Source organism: Trichoplax adhaerens, genomic scaffold (assembly GCF_000150275.1).
Source record: "Trichoplax adhaerens TRIADscaffold_1 genomic scaffold, whole genome shotgun sequence".
Taxonomy (NCBI): Eukaryota; Metazoa; Placozoa; class Uniplacotomia; order Trichoplacea; family Trichoplacidae; genus Trichoplax; species Trichoplax adhaerens.
Window position 1 is genome coordinate 2001060 of NW_002060943.1, and position 24964 is coordinate 2026023.

The 24964-nt window shown below is 33.2% G+C and overlaps 4 protein-coding genes across 4 annotated transcripts; all 4 read right to left on the reverse strand.

Annotated features, from left to right (window-relative positions):
- Nucleotides 1-3142: 3142 nt before the first annotated feature.
- TRIADDRAFT_51458 (uncharacterized protein) lies at nucleotides 3143-6731 on the reverse strand (the record flags this gene model as incomplete). The annotated part of the gene is made up of 5 exons (XM_002108457.1): nucleotides 3143-3315; nucleotides 4231-4440; nucleotides 4561-4804; nucleotides 4908-4973; nucleotides 6330-6731. The coding sequence occupies 5 exons, from the start codon at nucleotides 6729-6731 to the stop codon at nucleotides 3143-3145; spliced, it is 1095 nt and encodes a 364-aa protein (XP_002108493.1).
- A 1148-nt stretch (nucleotides 6732-7879) lies between these two features.
- TRIADDRAFT_18552 (uncharacterized protein) lies at nucleotides 7880-11649 on the reverse strand (the record flags this gene model as incomplete). Its single annotated transcript, XM_002108458.1, has 8 exons — nucleotides 7880-8179; nucleotides 8283-8510; nucleotides 8589-8692; nucleotides 8854-9025; nucleotides 9125-9348; nucleotides 9593-9759; nucleotides 10266-10567; nucleotides 11533-11649. The coding sequence occupies 8 exons, from the start codon at nucleotides 11647-11649 to the stop codon at nucleotides 7880-7882; spliced, it is 1614 nt and encodes a 537-aa protein (XP_002108494.1).
- A 3775-nt stretch (nucleotides 11650-15424) lies between these two features.
- Nucleotides 15425-18492, reverse strand: TRIADDRAFT_18195 (uncharacterized protein; the record flags this gene model as incomplete). The annotated part of the gene is made up of 3 exons (XM_002108459.1): nucleotides 15425-15718; nucleotides 15970-16035; nucleotides 18091-18492. The coding sequence occupies 3 exons, from the start codon at nucleotides 18490-18492 to the stop codon at nucleotides 15425-15427; spliced, it is 762 nt and encodes a 253-aa protein (XP_002108495.1).
- A 1082-nt stretch (nucleotides 18493-19574) lies between these two features.
- Nucleotides 19575-23911, reverse strand: TRIADDRAFT_19929 (uncharacterized protein; the record flags this gene model as incomplete). Its single annotated transcript, XM_002108460.1, has 8 exons — nucleotides 19575-19874; nucleotides 19985-20209; nucleotides 20352-20455; nucleotides 20537-20708; nucleotides 20821-21044; nucleotides 21282-21436; nucleotides 21768-22069; nucleotides 23795-23911. The coding sequence occupies 8 exons, from the start codon at nucleotides 23909-23911 to the stop codon at nucleotides 19575-19577; spliced, it is 1599 nt and encodes a 532-aa protein (XP_002108496.1).
- Nucleotides 23912-24964: the final 1053 nt, after the last annotated feature.

Here is a 24964-nt window from a genome sequence, read left to right on the forward strand (position 1 = left end):
ATTCGAAAAAACTACGTGTTAATTTTGTTTAATCGGCCACGGGCGATAGTTGATTGTTGTAGCATTAAGATATTGCCAATTCATCTTCTGTATACGACACTGAGGAATAGATCTTATCATAACCTATCAGCTTTAGCCTATTCTCTTCTGGATATTCATGATTGCAGTAGCTAAAAATTAGCAACATTAAACCGAAAGTACTGCAATTTCTAGGAGATAGGATAGTTTGAAAAATTTATTACTTCTATAAATCACTACATATTAGGAAGGTTCGAATGGAAGCTATTAGTATTCAAGAAATAGACCAAAAAGAAATTAAGGCGGTCAACATCCGCATATTAGTAACGCTATAGCCAATTACATGTCAAGAAGATTTAAATCAAAACTACTAATTTTCAAATAATAGACCAAAGAGAAGTTAAGGTGATCGGTTTCCCCATCTCAGCAATATCTTAGCTAAGATACTATTTCAAGAAGTAGATTAATAGGCACGGTATCTTAGATCTATCAGCATTCAATTTTTGCAATATTAAAACTGAAAACTAATGTGATTTCCAAGAAACAGGCCAAGAACAATATTAACTTGACTAGATAAGTATTTTTAGCAATACTAAATTTAACGATACCAGTATGGTTCTCAAAAAGTAAATCATGACCCACAGCAGTCCCCTTAATATCCTCCTCTAGCAATATAAGGTAAAATGTCAACCGTATGTACGAATATTTTCAAATAGATCTAAAAATGTGCTTGGTATCTACCTTCAACAATATTGAAATAAAATTCAAATTTTTCATAGGCATTAAATTAAAAGAGACGGTGTTGCACTGCTATATACTTTGGTAAATTCGAAAATTTAAAAGACTTTGTCGTCAAAGTAGCAGCCAAAATTTTTTGTAATAAAGACAGAAAATTAATTAACTTGGATTTAAGGTACTGTACATTTGTCAAATCCCAACCGATTGAATTATCCATATAATGTTACAACCAATACATTCATAAATGAGATTCCACACCTTTGATTGATAAATTACAGTAAATGATCTAAACATGATATAAAATTAGACAAATCCAATGCTAGTAAAGTTTCCTTAATGGGATTATTCAGAAATGAATAAACTAAAGTATTCATGCTGTTTGCTAAATTTAATCAGCAGTGGATTAAACTGGAAGTAAAGTAGCAGTAAACAATAATGACTTTCGTATAGAAATTAATTATTTTATAAACTCATAACGTCAGTTAGACTACATTCAGTAAACTACTATTACCAAGGCAATACAAGCTTGGAAAGAGTCATTTTGATCTTTTTAAGCATATTTACCGCAAAACCAACTGACTAGTCTTAAAAACTACTTTATTGGCAGCACTAATCTTGATGTTGTTCGACAGTTTGATTGAATTAAGTCTGCACAATATTGATCAACTCCTATTTAATATCTCATCCTACGTACTATCAAATTACGAACCAAAACAGATTCATCTTGATTCAATTCTTCATCCATTGCCTTTCAACGAATAGTAGTTGCCCTTAGCTGTAATGGACGACCGCTATGGGTTAAGTGGCCTGAATATGTTTCGCACAATGCGATAGGTAATGAAGGTTTGTCCAAATTGTTAACTACAGGAATGGCAAAGAATCTCAATGACAACCAATCTGCATGATTATCCAAATGGTATTAATCCAACTGAAGTCCATTGAATTGTAAGATCTGGGTAGGCAGGAACAGTCTCGATTTCAGAATCAATCCAATTCTGATTCTATACTGATGTAATACGTTTGCAACAACTCTGACAATTGACTTTAATTCTTCTTGTTAGCAACTTATATTTTACTATTCAAGTATGCTATCATCTCCATACCTAGATGGACATTGGAAATGGGTAAATAACCTTTCAGTGCTTATTAAATCTCTGTTATGTTATACTAATAACTTAGACAGCGAGCTCTAGTGTATAATGTCGATCATTGCAACGTACAGTATTTGCTTTCAGGAGAGTAGGTAACAATGGCAACGAGAATGGCATTACGCATGCACGGTCACAATTCTAAGGCCAAAGAACTCGGTTGTCATGGCAATACGCTTGTTGCTAAATTCAAAAAATAGTATAATATCCTGCAGAGAAGACAATCATCAACAGTCTAAAGCTAGTTTATTCATGCTCTTTTAATTGTAAGAGTATCGTTATAAAGCATTCATCATCTCTGGTCAAAGGATAGATTGTTTTTATGATGTATTGGTCTATTGGTCGCGGCAGACAATAATAGAAGGATCCAATTTTAACAATATTTTATATTGTAGGGAGATGATAAGGTAGCATTGATACTGAATTGCTATTGTCATCTAATCCTGCTATAAAAATGGCCACAACTAACTGTTATAATAAGAAAGTCTATTATGAGAGTACGAAGTCATAGTATGGGGCTTGTAGAGTTTATTTCCTTTCTAGTAAAACCGATATATTATGATTGAATACAATACAATTCTTAATTGCTATAGATACATATCGTCCCAGCATCAATGCAGTTGTATGACTTTGATTTATATTCTGATAATTTTGTGAATGTTAATTAAATTAGTAAATTAATTTCTTGAATTCATACTACCTCGGTGTTACCGGTCCTAAAGCTAGTTTACGAGTATATTTATACCATACCAAGGCCAAACTCCAAACTCTCTTATGTCAAGAGGAAATATCTAACGCGTTTTATCATGGAAACTTATACCTCATTTTAAAAATGGAAGATTGATTTTATTTTATCAGTGCATATGCCGATTCACCTTCTAATAAAGGTCATTATTATTAGCTGAATGCAGGTTGAGTGAACTAAAACTTTCAATCACTCTTGCCTGTTTTACACAAATAAATTAGTAGGCTTATATTCAATAGCTCAAGTACATCCATCATTAAGGTTTTAATAGCGTTTATATTTTTTGGAAAACGTTCTAAATGCTCCAACTTCTGGATATTTTCAGTAATTTCGGTAAATACATCGATGGTTGCTTGAAATTTCTGTAAGAGGCAATTTCTTGCTTCATCTTTTCTGTTTTATACGGCATAAGAAATATGAATATAAAATTAATAACGATGGAATTGCCCCTTTGATCCCACTCTAATTTTATTTAATTAACAGGGTCATAAATTTAATTAAAAATAGTAAAAGCACGTCTGTTATATTGTCTACCATATTTTGTGCAAGCCATGTTCTCGCGACAAATCATTTCTGATATAGCGCCTAATTTTTGCAAACGCTGATAATCTTTTTTAAGATATTCTCGAAGATATTCAACGCTAATCCAATCAGATATATTACGTTCTGTAATTTTAAATTTATTTTGGTACAGTATTAGAGTAAGTTAGTAATTCATAGTAACGCTTAATACCAAGAAGTTAAAGTATGCTATCAGAAACTACGATTATATGTACCTGATCTTCAAGTATAAATTATAGAACTTACCTAGTGTTTGAATAGAATCGATTAACTGCAGATAAATCTCCAAATTGTAAGTTTACGTTTTTAAGCATGTTACGGACTGAATTAAAGAATCGCCCCGAGGAGGAAAAAATCTAAAAAGAGCGAGTAGAAAATTTATCTGATCAGTGGCCCAATCCGATAACACTTCATTAAAAAAGTCCGTTACAACGATTATAGAAATTAAGCGTTCTTTTTGGATTATTAATCAATAATGATATATTAAGGAATGAAATCGATGCTGAAGTTGAATTTAAAAGGAGAAAATACAATACCAAATTTATTAGATAGGGGGTCTTGATTAGAGTGATTAATTGCCATGATATCTTTTATTTTAGATTACTTAATCGATAAAAAAGGCTGTGTAACAGTAAATGGGATATTTGGTTTTAACAAGAAAGACGCTCTATACCGATAATGACGATCAATAAGGTTTTAGTCAGGCGTTGCTTAGATTTAAGTACTCAATTAAGTTATATCAGAATAGAAATAAATATATCGAGAGAATGCCAAATTCAAATGACATTAGTACTGTCTACATTAGCTATGACTATCCCATACCCTAGCAAAACAGCAACGATTGTCTCAATTTTATTAACGCATGGTTGCAAAATGATATTTCGAATCTGAAGATGTAGACTTCTGTTCTTTGCTTCTTCCATGCAAGCTTGTAATATGTCTGAGAAACAAGCCAATGTTTACATAAATTACAATATAGGTACTTTACGATATTGTATCAAGACAAAGTGGCAGACTGACCTAGATCTCTTTCTACTATTGTCTTGCAATGATCTGGAATCCATTGGAAAACTTCCTCGATACCGATATGGAGAAATTTCACAATTGCATCTTCTTTACTACTACCATAATTGGCCTCAGTTACTGCTACATTTCTGTTTATGCTATGAATTGGAATCTCGGATTCGCAATGATAACTATATAAGATATTACTTGGAATAGCTGTTGAATCTGTAAATTGTTGAATATATACGTTTCTTAAGGTCTAATTTAAATACTGATATCAATAAATCGCACAGTATATTAGCTTACATTAATGCTTTCTAAGGAGTTCTAAGGAATCTTCACAACCTTGGTAGTATAATTCATAAGCTCTTTTTTTATCAGGAGGAATTAAACATCGATATGTCCGTAGCAAGCATTCAACTGACAGAGAAGCTGTTTGTGGAATTTGTTGATTCCTTTGAGCTAATCCATATAATGCAACATCTCCTGGACTTATGATACCCATTCCTGGATCAACAGTAACTGTTATTGTAGCATGAGCACCGAAGGGTATTGGTATATTATTACTAATGGTTCCATCCATATAATACTAGTAAGTTTTATTGATTAAAATATAAAATTGGCTTGGTTAATATACATATACTAACATGAGCTTTAATCATTTATAGTAACAAGATAATTAAGTACATTACCTCTCCTCTGTATTTTGGAAGTTGAAAACCTGACCAAATGGGTATAAAACAGGTACATCTTAAGCACTGAAACGGAAGATTGAAGATATTAGAACATCATTTTTCTGCAAGAACTGTACTTAATTGAAAGCAAAGTCCATACCAGAATTACTACTACATCTCTGAAATTGCAATAAGTTATATCCTGTTAGATTTGCGAGCATCTAGAATGGCAATTAATGGTTTTATAAAGGAGATTGGCAATAATTAAACCCTTGACAGAACTATAACTCTATAGCTACGAATTTCTGTATTTTTGTTAAGGATTTACAATCATCTAGAAATAAATTATATTATTAAGATTGCACTATTCTATATCTCATCCAAGATTTATAATCGTCTAAATTTGCAATTTATGGCTGATAAAATGAATACTAGCAATCTTTGACTCATATAACCGAGTTATTACTCATATTTATTGAAATTTCACCGTTATGTATTTTTTTAAGATTTGCTATCGTCTGAAATTCTAACTAACGACGATTTAATTAAAAGTCGACCATAATGAATTAATATAGTTACGTATTGCTGCATGCTGACGAAGTTATATCGGCTAGAGTAGAATAGCGGATTAGGTTAACTTTATCAGTAAGTATAAGTAAATCCTTAGAGTAACTCTACTAGTAATAAATTAGGCTTACTAGAATCAAATCGAGCTATAAAGAATGTAAATTTCATATTAGGTACGGATACCTTAGCTAGATTACCTACTGCTATTATTTAAGATATTGTATATTCTATCTGTTTTAAAATCAATGAATTTTTTTCTATAAGAAAAATGAAAATAAAAATTATGAAAGGGATCTTGTATACAGTAAAATTTAAGAATAAACTACTTGCTTGTGTGTATTTAAAGAGGAAATGAGGTACTAACTTATACCAGCTACATAATATTGGTTTTAACTATATAGCTATCGCAAATTTTATTAGTTGTAATCATAAAACTGTTTAAAATGAAAGAAATGAGAATAGGTACGATGAAAACGATTTCAGCTACAATTTTAGGGATACTTGACGATTAATTTACGTGATTGAAAAGTCGGAAAAATCTTGAATGTACCCAAAATTATGCCCAATAGAATACGATGAACGCAAATATTGCTCATTTCGTGATTAGCTATGTACGCTAAATTTAGCCAATTGTACAACAACTAATGATTGGAACATTATCTTAAAAATTGGTATACCTAGTAGATTTACAGATAAAAGTAAATATCGCTCAGTGTATCCCTTGTCCATATGATGGACTCTAATTTGAACTCGATTTATCGCAGTCTAAGACTATAAAGTTAACGAATAGATTTGCTAATCCATTACTATAATGGAAATACTGTAATGACGATGTTATGATAGCTGTTATTCGTTTACTATTATTTTACACACCTCAATAAGATCTTCTCTAGAATGAAATCTTGATATTAAGATATTTTTCATTCCTTTCACTTGTGTTAATGATAGATACAGTTTATCATTAACAATACTATGAGCATTTTCTGGGATAAATGGTTCGAGCATTTCTTGAATCAATTTTGGTATATTCAGTTGTGGATGAAATAACCCAAAAGAATTCTTTTTAAGGTATGCGAAGGTCTCGATACAAATTGGAACAAATTCCTTTAACTTGGTAGGGAATAATAACAAGCCAATGGCCGAAAAGCTACCAGCGGAGGCACTACTGACTGAATTCAAGCTTCTGACTAAATCGGGTGCGTAGTCTACTAATCCCGCAGCAACACCAATTTCGTAAATCATTAGAAATTCACCACCAGAAAACGTTAAATTCATTTTAAATAGAGAAAGACTGCATTGATAAAATAGTCTTGATATCATTCAATGTGCTTTATACTATAGTTGCTGAAAGGTATTTTTATCGTCAAGTCGATGGAAGAACAATAACAACTGACTGCTTTAATTAAATGTCATTGATTTTCATCATATTAACCAATAACTACCTTAATTTATCTTAGATAAATAATGAATGTGTTTTATGATATTTCGTCATGAGGATTATAATAATAATAATAAGCAAATAATCGACAAGATGAAGCTATCATTCCTGCTGTAAATAAAGTCTATAGGTATGTGTACAGTATATCACCATACACCAACCCACATGCATTTAGTAAGCAATCCAGTGGTAAAATGTTGAGCTTGTTTCTTGGCTAATTTATTATTATATTCTATCCTGTAGGTAAATCTAAATAGTTAAACTTCAGGATAGCAACTGAACCCATATCTAAAGATTACACGTTATATAATTTATTAACCTATAGTGCACGTCTTACGATTGTACCATTAAATTGCATAGTGAGACAGCGATGTCTAGTATATAAAGGATTACCACTGCATTAAAACATTAAAAGCAAGTATAATGTTATACAAAAATTTTAAGAGTTAAAATGAAATTTATAAAAATGGTTTCAGCTCGTACGTACGGTATTACAGAATAATTTAACTAACTTGTATTAGGTTGCACTTTCCCACGAAATTAGATAAGGTTACCGCAAACAAAGTGTGTTTAAAGCTATAAACGCTGATAATTATTTAGCGCAATCCCTGCTTAAGAACAGATACCGCAAAACAAAGATAAACTGTGGTAGTTTATTATGGCAATTATTTAGAGCAATTCCTGTTAGCAGCATTTATGCTTAAGAATCGTTATCGCAAGACAAAGATAAACCGTGTTAGCTAATAAACTACCATGAATGTCTCTAATAAGGCCTAGAATCATTAGATCTTTGACAAATAGCTAGCTTACAAATAAGAGCATATCACCAATAATCAAATGATCTCAACAACTTTGAGACTAATAATTATCCGTATATAATTAATCATTGGCTAACCGATGATAACTTAACACACAATTGAAGCATCATCAATTGCCCTAAAATTGTCGCAGTTGTATAGTAGAAGAATCTTTCATATAGCGACAGTTACAATTTACTGTGTAGGCTCGTTGACTCCTTAATGCGCTTTCTCAGCTGATTTCGTAAGATTTTACCACTTGCCGATTTAGGAATGATATCTAGAAACTCTACTCCACCTCGCAAGTACTTTTGCGGATTGACGTTATCTTTAACAAAGTCGATAATTTCCTGTTTGGTTATTTCACCACTTCTAACAATAAAAGCCATCGGCAATTCTCCAGCATCGTCATCTGGCCGACCAATAACAGCAACATCAGCTACTTTAGGATTTGTTAACAATAATGCTTCTAGCTCAGCTGGTGCTACCTAGAATTTGAAATCAATGCCGGGTTAACCGAGTCTATCTACTTTAATCTAAAGCAGAAAATTTTTTATTAAATGAAATAATTGTAGTTAGCGGCAGCTATACCTGATGGCCTTTATATTTGATTAGCTCTTTCAATCGATCGACAACATAAAAGTAGCCATCCTTATCATAATATGCAATGTCTCCAGTATGTAACCAACCGTCCTTATCAATAGTCCTATCTGTAGCTTCTTTATTTCGCAAATAACCTTTCATCACTTGGGGACCACGAATACATAGTTCTCCGCGTTGATGTTCTGGTAATGATCTTCCAGTTTCAATATCAACAACCTTCGAATAATGAAAATATTTCCAAAGTACTTTTCATTTGGAATTAAACTTTGCTTGAATAAAGTAATTGAATGATACCTTGGCTTTCGTATTAGGAACAACAATACCAATCGCTCCTAATTTGTCCTTGTCGGATCTTTTACCCATGTGCGAAAGAGGACTAAGTTCAGTCATCCCATAGACTAAAGGTTAAAAACGAATTACGGATTTCGATCGTATTTTATACTTGCACGCGTATGTCGATTGTCAATAATTAATAGACGTCAAACGTAATTCATACTATGAGCTTGAACTAATGCACTACTTATTATTCTTTAAATAGAAGAATTAACTGCATATATACCCTGTCGAACTAGAGATAACCCAACGCGCTTTCTAACAGTCTGGCTAAGGTCATAATCAAGTGGGGCAGCTCCACACATCGTTTCCTGCAAGCTTGACAAATCGTACTTCTCTACCAGTGGCGTTTTTGCCAAGAATACATACAACGGCGGTACAAGAGGAGCATATTTGATCTGTGTAGCACCAGAAGCAAATTATCTTATCAATCTTTATAATCTAATCCTTTCTACACTCTACATTATCACAAATGGTCTAAACATGTTATGTTTTACCTTATATTTCTCGATCGATTGCAAAAAAACTTCGGGTTCAAATCTTAAGTAGCTTATTAAATGTGCCCCCACTCTCAATCCGGCGAGCAATATAACTACTAACCCGTAGATATGAAAGAATGGCAATAAAGCCAAAACTGGAGCATCACTATCGAAAACTTTGACATCTGGATGAATTAGTTGCGCGAAATTGGCAATCAAGTTGTAGTGTGTCAACATAACACCTGTGGATACATATAAAATTTTGGTAAGCATTTCGTTATCATAGCAGTGGCTAAATAATTAATCATCCGGGAAACTATGAGTTCAATGAAGTGAACTTTAAGCATATTATGCATTTGATTTATTTACTTGTATAAGATAAAATAACATGAATGGACTAGAAGCACTATCCTTGCAGTATGGTCTGATATAAAAGTCAAGGGAAGATAATAGTACGCTAAGTATTCTTTTATTAAATGCAATTACTACCTTTCGGAATTCCAGTCGTACCACTTGAATAAGGAAGCATAACAACGTCATTGATTGGATCAATAGTTGCATCAGGCTTGAAGAACGCTCCATCATCTTGAATTAATGTATCAAATGAGGTTACTCCTTTCTCTTCACCGAATACATACAGTCCACGTAAATTTCTAAAGTAAGGAATAACAAGAAAGTATTGATAACTAGCCATGAGAGTGGCTGTAAAAATGTACATATTCCTACGTGTAAATTATGATGTATCGAGCGTTCTACTATTTTGAATTTTAGTCGAATATGATGAGTACAGATCCGGTGATGGACCATCTGCGATTCAATTGCAAATCAATGTCCAGAAATTTTAAACTATGACAATCTATAATTTGACAAAGGTTAATTTAAATCAAAAACGACGCTACTACATACCAATAATGCTAACTAGAGCAGTGCTATTTATCGAATGTTGCTCCTGATATTATCTCCATTTATAGGTGATTGCAAATACTAAGTAAGTTACAAAAGAATGTCTACATAGGATTTCGTCAACATTATTGAACCGAATACGAGGCAACATGTTTAAAAGCAACCACATCAACTCTGTCCTTATTAATTTTTAGTCTATCTATCATTTATCTTCGAGATCATGCTAAGAATCCGCATAAAGTTGATGAGTGCTTACAGTGTTTTGTCCACTTTGATTGCATTAGCCGCATTTGATGAATGAGCTAATAGATATTTCGCAGAGGATAATTTCATTTGCTGTATGACCTCTTCTGCAGTAAATAAAGGATTAATTGTTGATACAATGCCACCAATAGCTGCCACTGCAAAAATTAGGACCGGATACTGAGGATGATTTGGACTATAAATGGCAAAGATATCGCCCTTTTTAAATCCAGCACGCCTGAGAGCAGAGCCACATTGTCGAATTTGTTGTTTTAGCATTTTGTATGTAAGAGTTAGACCGGAATGGGCATCAGTCTAGTTCAATGTAATCATAAAAATAAATAATTATTGTTAGTACTTATCTTGCCTAACATTGAAATAGCTTTCAATACTAACTTGGATAGAAAGATTAGTTACGGAATCAAAACAGTATCATTCAAACAACTCTGTTAAGTATTTGAACACTGGATAGAGCGACCTTGTTGTCATGATCGTGATTGCTTTACCAGAGTGAATTACTGTAGCATAATAGCGACAATATCAGCAAGCAATTTACACATCGGTAGATATTATAAAGGAAGAGATAGGAAGAAATTATCAGCACTATGTTAACCTGATTGCTATGCGTTGTGCACTTATATCACAATGGTAGTACTGATTCCTATCTAAACTATTCATTTTCAAGCTTTATCAACCATTATTTGGATGTTTGTTAACCTACTGCTACTCCACTATATCATTATCTACACTGCAATCTATCCGATCGATATCAAAGTAGTAATTAATATAAGCTCTTTATTAGCTAAAAAAGCCAACGTTATTCTCCTATTAACGCCCCAACTATCCGGATAGATGAGCAAAATAATAATAAATGATACAGTCTACTCGACATGCAAGACAGATGAGGAATTATAATCCTATGATACCATCTATAATTGATATACTATGACACTTGTACAGTATACTACGTGCAGCAATTGCATATAAGGCTTATAAAACAATCCGATTGTCCATGTTCATCGACGTGTTTTCAACAAGATCACTTTCGACATATTTGCAATGCATAAGTCTACAGTATAGTAGCGTCATTTCGACATGCAAAAGATAGGAAAGCGATCGATAAGGAAAGCAGTCCATATCTATCCGACATGAAAGAACACTTCCAAGATACTCTGATGATATCTATCCCACTTTAAAATCGATCTATTTGGCCATGTTTAGTATGGCCTAATGCTATCCAATGGCATCATGTCAGCCTGAACGATCATGCAAAAACTTACAATTGCCGGTTTATCACCATATTGATCGAAGTTTTCGCAGAAAAACTGATAGATGTTTAAGTGTGAAGGTATAAAAACATTGGATAACGGACTGGATATGATGTGTTCTTCCGCCATGGTGAGATTTTACTCTTTTAGGCTCTTTTCTCGAGGTTTTTAGCAGTCCCTGGTTTTTGCAGCCAGTAGTGATGGGTAAAATGGACGATTGCGATACTGGATGGTAGTCTACGGTATCTAACCATACTCAGTGAATAATACTGTAATGCCGTTACAGCAACATGGTACTGGTCGATAGACATGGGATCCACAGATATTCCATAGTCGATCGGTTGATGATTGCTTTACTATAGATTACAGTATGGAAATACCGGCACTGTTAGAGTAGCTAGGGTACTTGATGAGGTATACAAAAATGGCTGCTCAAAATAATAGTCCTATTGCTATCCTTGCTGAGCCATAACTGCAATGGAATTTCTTTTTATTTAAGCCGCAAATGTATAGCTAATGTGTCGTATCTACTCTACTCTTACTAAGGTCTAGAAATTTATCCATAGCTGATCATTGCGAACACTTGTAGTCGATAGTGTCCTTGTTGAGCCTACCAGCAAAGCTTGCTGATTCATTCATCCTCCATCGAAGCCATAAGAACATTGCTGAATATGGCTGAAAGTTTTAATCGATTTCTTACTGTTATATCGATCTATCCATAGCTGATTATTGCAACATAGATAGAGCTATAGATCTATATAGTCGGTAATGTTGTTATTGAGCCTACCTGCAGTAGTTGCAGGTGGATTCATCCTCCATGCAAAGCATGAAAGCATTGCTGAATATGACTAAAAGTTCCGATTGATTTCTTAATGTTATTTTGACCTAGAATTGCAATCTTGTGATCAATTGATCCTTGATTCACTGGTATAAGTCATGGATGATTGATATAACGTTGCCATCTTCCGATTCAACAAGACCTATCTCCCAGCAACCTAATCAACTTCAGATCGGTACTGCCATACCTGCCTGCTTGAATGCTATGGCGAGTATTCAATGCAAGGATTTAGAATTGCATGCAGTTCTACATTGAGCTACTTTAAGCTAGAGAGTAATTCCTAGTGTCTCATCAGAGTTAAGTTTATCATTCGAAGTAAGTAAAGATAGTGTCCCTTTGCTGATCACAATAACACCAATCTATATTGCTACACATACTGTATTATTCATAGTTCATTGATTGGAATATTTCGTTAGGACTGGATGAAAAAGATCAGCCCAAACTCAGCTGCTGATCAGAATGGCATCAATACTACTTGCTATGGATTTTACTAGGGCAGCATAGTAAATTAGTTCAAACTCTGCTCCCGATTAAAATGGTATCAATCAACAAGCGTCTACAGCTACTATAACAAATGAATACGAGAAATCAAGCACTGATATGCTTACAGCATATACTATTAATGGCGAATCTCTTAATCCAGATGCATCTGTATTGACGTGTCCTTGAGCGTCTTGGCCATTAATAAATAAGGAAAAAAAATCACTTTTCGATAGTGCAGTACATCATGATATTATTTAGACTATGTATCGTCGAATAAAGTAGGCAGACAGGTAAACTACCATGATAGACATACCCTACTCTTAGCATAAATGCGAGCTAGCTTACAAGTAAAATAGATCGAGTATGATGACTAAACTTAGCGACAACTTACAGCATTCGAAGTATCTACGCGTATTGAAGACCCTACAGTTGTAAATCATGTTATGTTCTATTTTATTATCATGCTCTTGATGTCATTAGAATATGTCGAAACATTGGACCCCAAAAATTGAACCGATACTGTAATAAATACACTCCATCCTCAAACTAGATAGGTTTTTAATTGAGGTATACGCGTTTCGTACATAGATATATTTATATATCAGTAAATCCTGATGAAACGATGGTAATATAAGCTTAGAGATTTTCTTCCATTTTTCTGACAGACTTACTGCTTGTCGTTATTCAATAAAAATTTCGATTTAAAAATTGCCTGATACGTGTATTCACATAGAAAATTATATAAAATCGATCACAAAGAATGGCGTTATTAATTATCTTTTTCAGTCATGTCTTTTTTATCATTAGGATCATTTGAATATTCTCGCTTAAACCACAAAGAGACATCTGGCCAATCTATTTTATCATTTTCCGTCTTTTCATGTGCTAAGTAAACCATCAAACCGATATCCATCAGCTCAATGGTATCAATCAGAGATGTTATCATAGTATCCGAATCCTGGGCAAAGGGTATATTCGATGGAGTTAACCGACCAACTGCAATAGAAATTCCCACTGCAGACGTAAAAGCATTTGCTGCTGACCGCAATGTTTGGTAATGCTCACGGTTTCTATCGGGATGATGCCAGTCTATAATTAAAATATGAAGATGCGATATCCATATCAATTAAAGAATTAATCACCTAAACTCACTTTGTTAGTGGTAAATTACATAGGATGTTATTTGTGTTGCTTCTATCTACGCGTATTTCAGTAAACTAGCTATCGTTGATTCTTAAGTCTGCAATTGGAATTATTAAAAATAATCAAATATTCCCACAAATACCTTCTAACTTTCGCGACATTTTCTTCCGACATATAACCTCCGTTAATGCACCAAGTTTTAATAAGCAGTGAAAATGCTCTAAATCGTACTCTTCCAGGTGTCGAATACTGCTTAACATTTAAAAAGTATCGTCTCAAATTTTCTGGTCGTTTTTATTTGTATTTAAGCCCGATTAGAGTTATTGAAATGATGCTATTACAAATATTTATGGTCCATTGCCATCTAGTTAGAGATTTAATTGCTATACGTGTTAGAACTAACAGTATATTTATGAAAATCAGTATTAAACTGTATCCTACTTTACGTCAAACAATAAATCAGAATAAAGTTGGTACTTCCTAGTATAGATTTGAATATGCCCTTATTTTTATGCATCCATATTATAGATTAAAATATATCTAGATATCCAAAACTACAATTAACTTCTTACTTGTGGTCGGAATAATAGCGTGCAGCGTCAAATAAGTCTCCAAACTGTTGCTTTAAAATTCCAAGCAAATGAACAACTGAACAGTAAAATTCATGTGATATAGAAAATATCCTAATTGTAAATTTATGATGATTGAATTAGAAGTCTTTTCAATAGCGGATAAGCAATTAACTTTAGCATTTACAGACAAGTTATATTCTAGGCATCGCTAAATTGTACATTACCAAGGTTTATTAGGTCGACATTACCTCAGCATAATTGCAATGATAGTTTCGATGGTATTAACACATGGTCGAAGTATGATATTTCGTATTAGTAAATGAAGATTTCTTTGCCTAGCTTCTTTTATACAAGTCTTCAATAGCTCTGTTAATAGAATAAGAAATCATATATTGTACATCAACCATTTCACAACTTAAGCTCGTAATATTCTGTAAATAATTGCCTAAATGAAGCCGTAGCTAAATTTTCCCAACTCAATTGTGTAATAAGCACTTTTTAACCTAAATCTATAACCAAAGCAGAGTTATCATTATCAGCAAGCCACTTGTTGGTTTCAGCCATGGCAGATTTGAGAGTTTCCATTAACCCTTCGTATTCATCGTGGCCAATTTTCTTGGCTAAATCGCCAGCGATATCTTCAGACTGAGTAATTATACGATCATTTTCGTACAAAGGCTGTAGTAAATTGCTCGTTATACATGTAGAATCTATCAATATACGGAAATATTCACTTTATTCAACTAGTAAAATAAAATAACGAAAAAGTGATAAACTACTATATCAAGGTAAGACTTTCAATATCTCTATCATTTAAGAGCTATTTGCTAGCATTGTGCGTAGATTTTTAAGATTTCGTATAAGTAGACTATCCCTTACAATGGTGCTTTCTTAGATATTCCAACGCATCTTCGAAGCCTTGTTGACATAATGCTCTAAGAGAGGCCTCATCTGGAGAAAATAAAGCTCTAGTCGCTCGATGAAGATCGCCTAATGTAAATTTAATCGTTCGTCGAATACAGATATCGCTATTTTCAAAGTCATGAAGCGACACATGGTTAGGACAAATCATTCCATCACCGACGAAAGGAGAAATAGTTATTGTTTTCTGAATATCGAAAGGTATAGGATGGTTGTCCGAAATTCCACCGTCTAAATATCGCTAATGATAAAGCATATAGGCATTACAAGATCATCTAATAAATCAAGTTGATTTTATTGATAATTTCTCTATACTTAGAATTTGGCAAAGTCTACTAACTGAGTAAAGTAACATTGAGATTTACGTTATAATATAATAGATATCTACGCTTTGCAATATAATATACCAATCTTTTTTTTATTCTACATCTTTTGCAGATACAATGTTATAAGTAAATTTATACAACTTAAAATTTTTAATGTATTTCTTACCTCTCCACGATAAAAAGGTGGCACTATACCCGACCAAAAAGGGACAAAACAACTACAAGCTACACACTGCATACCATTTCCGGAAAAAGAAAGAATTTATCATCTTAATAATATTTATCATAACCTAATTTCATTTACTTCAAGCTATTAGCAAGTTTATTACGAATAAATGAGATATTTTTAACTGCATATTATTTCATTTACTATAAATATAAATAAATGGACCTGATTGAACAAAAAGAAAATTCATATAAAATGAATAAATTGCTTTAAATACGCATGAATTATGAAGGTAGGGATAAACTAGAGTCTATCGATTTTATAATACGCGTACATAACGAAAATTAGATACAAGCTTAAAAATTAATCCATCATTTAGAGAAATTTACATGTAATCAACAGTCTTGAATGGTACTGTTGTAATATGCTATATCTAAAAATGATCTTGAAATACGACTATATGTAACTAGCAGTCTTGAATAGTGCCTTTGTAATACGCTATTTCTAAAAATAACCTTGAGACACGAGCATAAATAATCAGTAGTCTTGAATAAAACCGTTGTAATATGCTATATCTAAAAATAATCTTGAGATGCAAGTACATATAATCAGTAGTCGTGAATGGTACCGTTGTAATATGCTATATCTAAAAACAATCTTGAAATATACTATTTACTACTGATATGCAGAAGTACTGTGGCGATGAAAAAGGTAAAAGTTTATTCTAGTAAAGGAAATCCAGTAGTATATTCAAAGCTATCATGATTGATGCTTAAAAAATTGATTTCATGTAATTTACATGTAATCAGTAGTCTTATATGGTACTATTGTAATATACTATATCTAAAATGATCCTGGCATAAATAATCAGTAGTCTTGAATAGTACTGTTGTAATATGCTATATCTAAAAATGATCTTGTGATATACTATTGACCGCTGATATACATATGTAATACGGTGATGAGAAAAAGTAAAAATTTATTTTAGTAAAGTAAACACAATAATATATTCGAAGCTTTCATGATTGATGCTAAAAAATTAATTTCTGAAATATTGAATGTACAGGGACTATAGTACTTGAAGTATTCTATCAAATATGTAATAGTAAGGATAGAACTGTTTTAATTTCTTTTTCAATGTACGGCCTAATAAAAGGACCTTGGGCAAAATTAAGTCTACATTCTCCATCAATCGATCTGCATCAGATTAGTAATGATTTTTAGAGTCGATCTACATAGAAGATGTCTATATTATTTCACTATAAGTCAAGTAATATCTTTATAGAATCCTGTACAATACTTACATTATATTCTCTCTCCATAAAGCAATCTTTATCAGGTCAGTAACGATTTTAGAGTCGATTTACATAAAAGATATCTATACGTACTTTCACTAAAAGTCTGGTAATATCTTTTAAGAACTCTATGCAATAATTAATTTATAAGCTCTCTTCATGAATCATTCTTCATCGGCTTAGTAATGATTTTTATTTCAATCTATTTATATAGAAGATGAATATATTTACTTCACCAAAGGCTAATAATGCCGCTAAGAGTGATAAAGAGGTGATGTGATATTAATTGAAATTTTAGCCGAATTTCAGATTTTTTTAGCATGATTGCGTAATCCTAGAATATGCAGTGGTTTAATTGAAATTGCGATATGGACATCAACAATCTTTTATTACTTTTTCCCTAGGTCTAAACCTTCGTCATGCCCATTATAACCGATTTTTTTCATGAATAATGCATCTCATCTTCAAATAAACAAAGTCTAGAGATACGATTTAAAAGATTATAGTCCAGTATTTCCATAAGTATCGCCAAATGTACGTTAAATAGTAATTACTATTGCCTCTTTACGATTGGATTCTCAAGAAATTATACAATATATTATAATTTAGCATGTAAATGCATGTACAAGATATTATACGCATATTTTTGCCGCAGTTACTCCTAAAGGTTGAAAATTAATGGGAAATACTATGTATTCCTAACTATAAAATATTATAACTTTAGGATATGATCAAGTTAAAGTATTTTACCTGCTTTAAAAATTATATTACAAACAGATGATGGATGTGATCATATATGCTTTGCTTTTAGCGATAGTTGATTTACCTTAATAAGATCCATCTTTGAGAAGAATTCGCTAATGAGGATATTTTGTCGATCTCTGGCTCGAGTTAATGATATATGAACTTTATTGTTGGCTAATTGATGAGCATTATCAGGAAATACACGATCTAATGCTTCTTCAATCAAATGAGGTATGCTAACACGAGGGTGAAAAGCTCCTGTGTAAAAATCTCTAGTCTTCACCCCCATCTCGATACAATATCGGCTTAATTCTGGTAATTTATCGGGACATACCACTAATGCTGATGCTGTGATTGCACCACCAGATGCTCCACTAGCTGAATTTAAATTTTTGATTATATCTGGCGCATATTCCACAAATCCAGCTGCTACACCCAGTTGATATACAGACAAAAATCCACCACCAGAAAATGCTAGATTCATTTTGTCTTTTTTTCAGTTATGGCTTGCTGTATCGGACTACGTATAGGAATAAGGATATACGCTTACGATATTATGTACCAAGGTATTTTTTTCTAGTAATCACGTACATTCTGGATACACTCATGCACGAATTCATTATATATTTACTGTAAATGTTGGTGTCAAAGGCGAGTATGCAAATGACCTGTGCTCAAAATTTTTTTTAAGACTGAACAGCTTCAATGATGCCCGCTGATTTGATAAATATTATTTCAAGATCTTAACCAATAAAATGTAAGTTCTAACTTATTTTTTTATGGCTGATCAATCTAGCATAATTTTATTGTCTTAGATGTACTCTTAGGGTAGAATCAATGAATAAAAAATGCTGTGTCTATTTTTCCAAATATTCTATATCATAGAAGTTACCTACTAAAATTGCTGCGTTTATTTTTCCAAATGCAGAGATATCAAAGAAGTTATCTACTAAAATTGCCTCGAGCAAGTACCTGCTAATATAGATTATATTCACTTAATACTATCTGTTACACAACTTCAATCACATTTGGGAACGGATAGTTTTCGCTTCAGACTGCTAGATTTAAGACAAATTTGAAACGCAATTTTATGTATACGCTAGGTTATCAGTGTTCTAACACAAAATGCATTTTATTCGGCCACTAAAGCGAAAGATATAAATTCGTCCGCGAACGCAAGATTATACTTATGTAATCTCTATTTTATGTAATGTATAAGTGTTTGACTATTCTATCATAATTTAATTACTTCTAAGACGATAAATCGTTACAAATTGTCTCAGATTTCAACGTCATAATGCGATAGCATTCTAGGCCATTAATGGTCAATTTTATACGCCCTAACGTCGAGTCATGTTTACGATATGGTATCACAACTTCAACATGTGTCATAAAGAAGCCTATCATTAGCAATTACAAAATCGTTATGCTTTTTAGGTATTAACGGAGTAATTGTCTAGCATAATTCTTTACATTTTCGAGTATGAAAAATTACAAAGGGCATAGTAATTTCAGATGTAAAGCGAAAAATCTTCTCAAGTTATAAGCAATGGGTGCATTTCGATTTTATAGTTTACTTTGTAATTTCGTTAACTCCGCGACCCGTTTTCTTAGTTCTCGTCTTAATATTTTACCACTTGCTGACTTAGGAATAATATCAGCAAATTCAATACCACCTCGTAAATATTTATGAGGGCTAACTTTACTCTTAACAAATTCAATAATCTCTTCCTTTGATATTTCGCTTTTCTTTACTATAAACGCCATCGGCAACTCTCCTGCTTCTAAATCCGGTCGACCAATAACGGCAGCGTCGGCAATTTTTTCATTAGTAAGTAACAGTGCTTCTAGTTCGGCAGGAGGCACCTAGTTTGGTAAATATTAGGTTGGATCACGTTAGATTGACCATATTTTTCCCTTGTTACATCATATTTGTAATTCAAGTAGCAGCATTCAATATATTCTATTTGTTAGACCTGAAAGCCTTTGTACTTAATTAATTCCTTCAAGCGATCGACAATGTAAAAATACCCATCTTCATCGTAATATGCAATATCACCAGTGTGCAACCAGCCATCTTTATCAATGGTTAATGCAGTAGCTTTTTCATTTCGAAAGTATCCTTTCATAACCTGAGGCCCACGTATACATAATTCTCCTCTTTCATGCTGTGGTAGTGATTTTCCATCCTCATCTACAACCTATTACCCCAAAAAGAAAATGATTATATAGATGATCAATTTCTCAATCAAATTTATTAAATTAATAAAACGCAGGATATGACTTCCAGTAGTTATAGATAATATAACAAGGTAAAATTATCTGTAGAGATTCTAGACAAACCTTAGCTTTCGTATTAGGAGCACAAACTCCAATGGCTCCAAATTTCTTCTCGTCAGCTCTTTTGACTAAATGAGAGATAGGGCTAAGTTCCGTCATACCATAAGCTGTAATAAGCAAATAAAGTTGAGGCTACATCAGATACATTAAGTAAAATGTTTCTCATTAAAAGGTACGAAATTAAATACCTTGGCGTAATAATGATATCTTTGCTCGCTCTTTAACACTTTGACTGAGATCTGAGTCAAGTGGAGCTGCCCCACATATGGTTTCCTGCAGACTAGATAAATCAAATTTTTCTACCAAAGGATCCTTAGCTAAAAATACGTATAATGGTGGGACTAGGCAGGCATACTTGATCTGATGCGTAGCGATGAATCGGTATAAAAAGTTGTATAATTAATAGTTGTAGAAAGGAGAATTAAGAGTTATTTTGTTTATACGATGTTATCTATTTTCAGTTTTTAGATACCTTATATTTTTGAATGGATCCCAAAAAGAGCTCCGGTTCAAATCTTTCTAAGCTTATTAGGTGCGCACCAGTTCTTAGCCCAGATAAAAGGATAACAACTAATCCATAGATATGATACCAAGGCAGTAATCCTAAGGACGGGCGGTCATTATCGAAAGCTTTGATATCTGGATGCATCAGTTGCAGAGAATTTGCAATTAGATTGTAATGTGTTAGCATAACACCTAAAACAGTGAAAGAGATAGATGGGTTAGAGTTTTCTAATAGGAAATCTTTCAATATATTCATGCCCATTCAGATCATAAAGCAATGGCTCAGAGCTTATGTACAATACTAAGCATTTGTAGTTTTATAATCTGTAATGATTAGGTAATGATATAATTTTACATGCGAATAATTCTAAACCTATATACGAATACATTGCATGTATATGATAGCACAATTAAGGAATAGCCTAATACCTTTAGGGATGCCAGTTGTCCCGCTAGAATAAGGAATTACAACAGTATCTTGCATTGGTCGGATTGTGTCATCCATTTTAAAGAATGAGCCATCATCTTTCATTAGCTCGTTAAAGGACTTTAATCCCTTAACGTGACCAAACACATAAGCGCCTCTTAATCGTCTGCGAAATGCCAAAGACAGATTTTAATAGGTTGTGAATGTTAATATGGCAATTATGTTACGCCTATAATCCTACGAGTAACCTATGAATCTTAATGGGGTAGTTTAAATTTATTACTTACATTATTCAGTTTAGTGATATTAACAGCAGCTCTATTAGCCTAATTTAAATTATCCTTTTATTAAATAAATGACTGTCACAAAACTATTTAAGAATTTATACCTGATTTGTACACGATTAAGAAATTGTATGCATATTGCTATTGCTTTGTAAGACTTTAGTATATAACGTTAGATTGAATATACTCATTATCAATACTTACATCCTGGAGGTAACTTTCAAGGCTACATCGGCGTTGGTTGGATATGCAAACAAATACTGTGCAGACGATAACTTCATCTGCTTGGTCACTTCATCAGCAGTATATAAGGGGTTGATAGTTGTGACGATACCGCCAATGGCTGTAACCGCTAACAAGAGAACAGCATATTGAGGATGATTTGGGCTGAAGAGAGCTAAAATATCGCCTTTCTTAAATCCTAGTCGTCGCAATGCGGAACCACATTGGCGTATTTGTAAGCCCAAATCTCTATAAGACAGCGTTTGTGCAGTGGCAGCATGCGTCTGTAGGTATAAATGGATTAATTTTACGAATGAGAAGAAGAAATATACCTCGTATGATTACTATGCAATGCATATATAAATGTTATATGCACATATTATAAACTGTAGAATGATGAATTAGATGATTTACGTGTAATACATAGTCCAAGGTACACTGCAATACTAATCGTATGTATTAAGTGAAATAATTCATGTAATATTTTATGGCTGTAATGGCAAAGCCATAGAGAATATTTTCAGTATTATCACAGTTAACTTATATTGTTAGCCTTTGCATTTTTAGTTAAGATTTAGTCATAGACAGTAGTACAATGGATAAGTAGTATGTAGAGATTACAGGTGGAGTAGATCCATATTGATTGCGATACAAGCAGTAAAGCAATCGTTGACAGTATATACTGAGATCCAAATGTATAATAAAGTTTGCTACTAGTAGTAATTAATAAATTAAACGTGTAAGACTCTTTGCAAGCTCGTAAAGCTTACTACAAGGAGTCCATTTAACGTCTATGACTTCATGCAAGCTTTACTATCAATTTTGTATCGCCATATTATTATGTTCAGTCGATTTCGATTTACTTTAAGTAACATATGAGCACGCAAGCTGGAAGTACCTAAAGCAACAATTTATATGTGCTTGCTGATCAAATTACAGTGTCATTATAATGTATTTTCATACGCGTATGTATCCAAGTTTACTGTGAGTCCCTCAGCCTGAGATCATTCTTGTTGCTTAAAAAAATTCCAGCTAGGCTTTGCTATGTAGTACAGTAGTGTTTACTACTGGCGATAAATAGGTTTCTGCTTGGTACCGAATGCAGTAGACTGCACTACTCCTAGTTGTAGCGTATTGAGACAAGGACTACTAGATGCTCTATGTACTCGTAATTAAGGTAATTTAGTAGTCTATGATTAAGATTTTATTGTACATTGTGGTATAGAATTAAGATAGGACATTCTAAGTTGTTATTAAATATAGATTCCTTCACAGTCTTACCGTACTAAGAGTCTAAGATAAATATAAAATAGCTTGTTATGTTTACAGTAGTTTACATAGCAGCGTCTTTGCTATTTTCTACAATCATTTGCTATTAAGTTCTAAAAAGCTATCAATGCTAGCAATTTCTGCTTCCGATTCAGTTAGTGGCAATAGTAACCGTGTTGATTGAATATTCTTACGTTACTTCACGACAGCTTCCAACACACTGCTCTACTGTCACTACCTCACTCATGTAGTCTACAATAAAGAATCAACTTTCTTACTTAACGTATTTGTGCCAATCCCTCAATGGCTACTAAATCTACTTAAGCCGAATCATTGAACCTTCCAACACACTAGTACACTACTATTACTGCAATAATACTGGTATTAACCATCAGAATCAGCATTGGTTAATGCACAAGAGAGAAAGCGATTCCTTCTTGATGCCCACCTAGTCGATTCTACGCGTGATTAATCGGTTCCTTCTAACTACAAGATACCCTCACAAGAGTGCCTACACTAATCAACCTGCATCACTGCAATGGCTGCTGTTGTGTATACTGTTGCTGTAGGTAAAAGTAAGTTAAGTTTAATTAATGAAGCATAAAAGGATAAGCGATGCATTGTAACTTAGCGGACATCCACTCATCATCCGTAGGCATTTCTCTTTGACTTCAGTAGAGACTCCTTGGGGAACATATGATGCAAGTCCAACAATGTTTCCGAGACTATTAACAACTTACGATTGCCGGCTTGTCTCCATAGCGGTCGAAATTTCCACAGATAAATTGGTATAAGGAAACATTGGTTGGCGGGTGGACATCGCTCATAGGGCTGTTAACGATAAATTCTTCGGCCATGACGTCCTTGTATAGTAGCAGGAAACCCAAACGATGTGCGGCGTGTCTGGTTGCAAAGCTTGCAATTCAAAAGGCTTGATGACCTCTTTTTTTCCAGGTTACAAGGGTTGTGGCTGCCACTCCTCTCCTCTCAGTGCCATGGCCAAGTATAGTATATCCATTCTATATTATGTAAATATGCAAATAGGAAGAAAATAGTGCCCTCATTAATAACAGTATTGTGATGGGCGGCCACCATGCTGTCTCTCGTATTCATGGATAGACCATAGTAAAATGACTGCTATACCTAGTATATGGTAAGCAGCCAAGTATGGATCTATGCTCTTGGGAGCAACAGAATTCATTGCTAAACAACGGTATGCTATCGAAGATTGTTATGGCATCCACTACTAAAACTTGAAGTTGTCCATGGCTATAAAGATATTATTATATTACGGATAAGACGCCATGGATGCTATACTTTAGTATCCCAGAAAGTCGGGTTTTCTTCAACTTCATTGGCAATAGATTTTCTTTCAATAGCATATACACCGTATAGAATATTATACATTAGAGATGCTATATAGTATAGAAGAAGAAGAATTTACATAAATTGATGCTTGATAAATGCAAAAGTTTTCCACCCAGCTGCATTCACATGGATAAAGTTAAACATTGGATTATTGTAGTAGAAGTTCTATTCGTTATTGTTACGATTAGTGTCGCTAGCATGAGCAAGAGATAGAGAAGTCAATCATTTCCGATCCAGCAATTGAAAGTAATACCTGCCTTCTCGATATATAATATAAGAATAGAGAGAACTAATTACAATTACTGTTATCCTAACATAACTCATATAAAAATAGACATCTACAAGTTCTATTTGTTCAGTTTTAATATCAAGTTGGAGGCAGGTAAAAGTCTGTAATCAAAATTAAAATCGTCTAGAATGAATTATCGCCTTGAAAAAGAGGAGCCATGTATATCGATTCCAGTCGAGACTACGCCAATTATACTATACAAAGTATAATTTATTGGCAAATAATACCATAAATTATATAAAATTGAAATGAA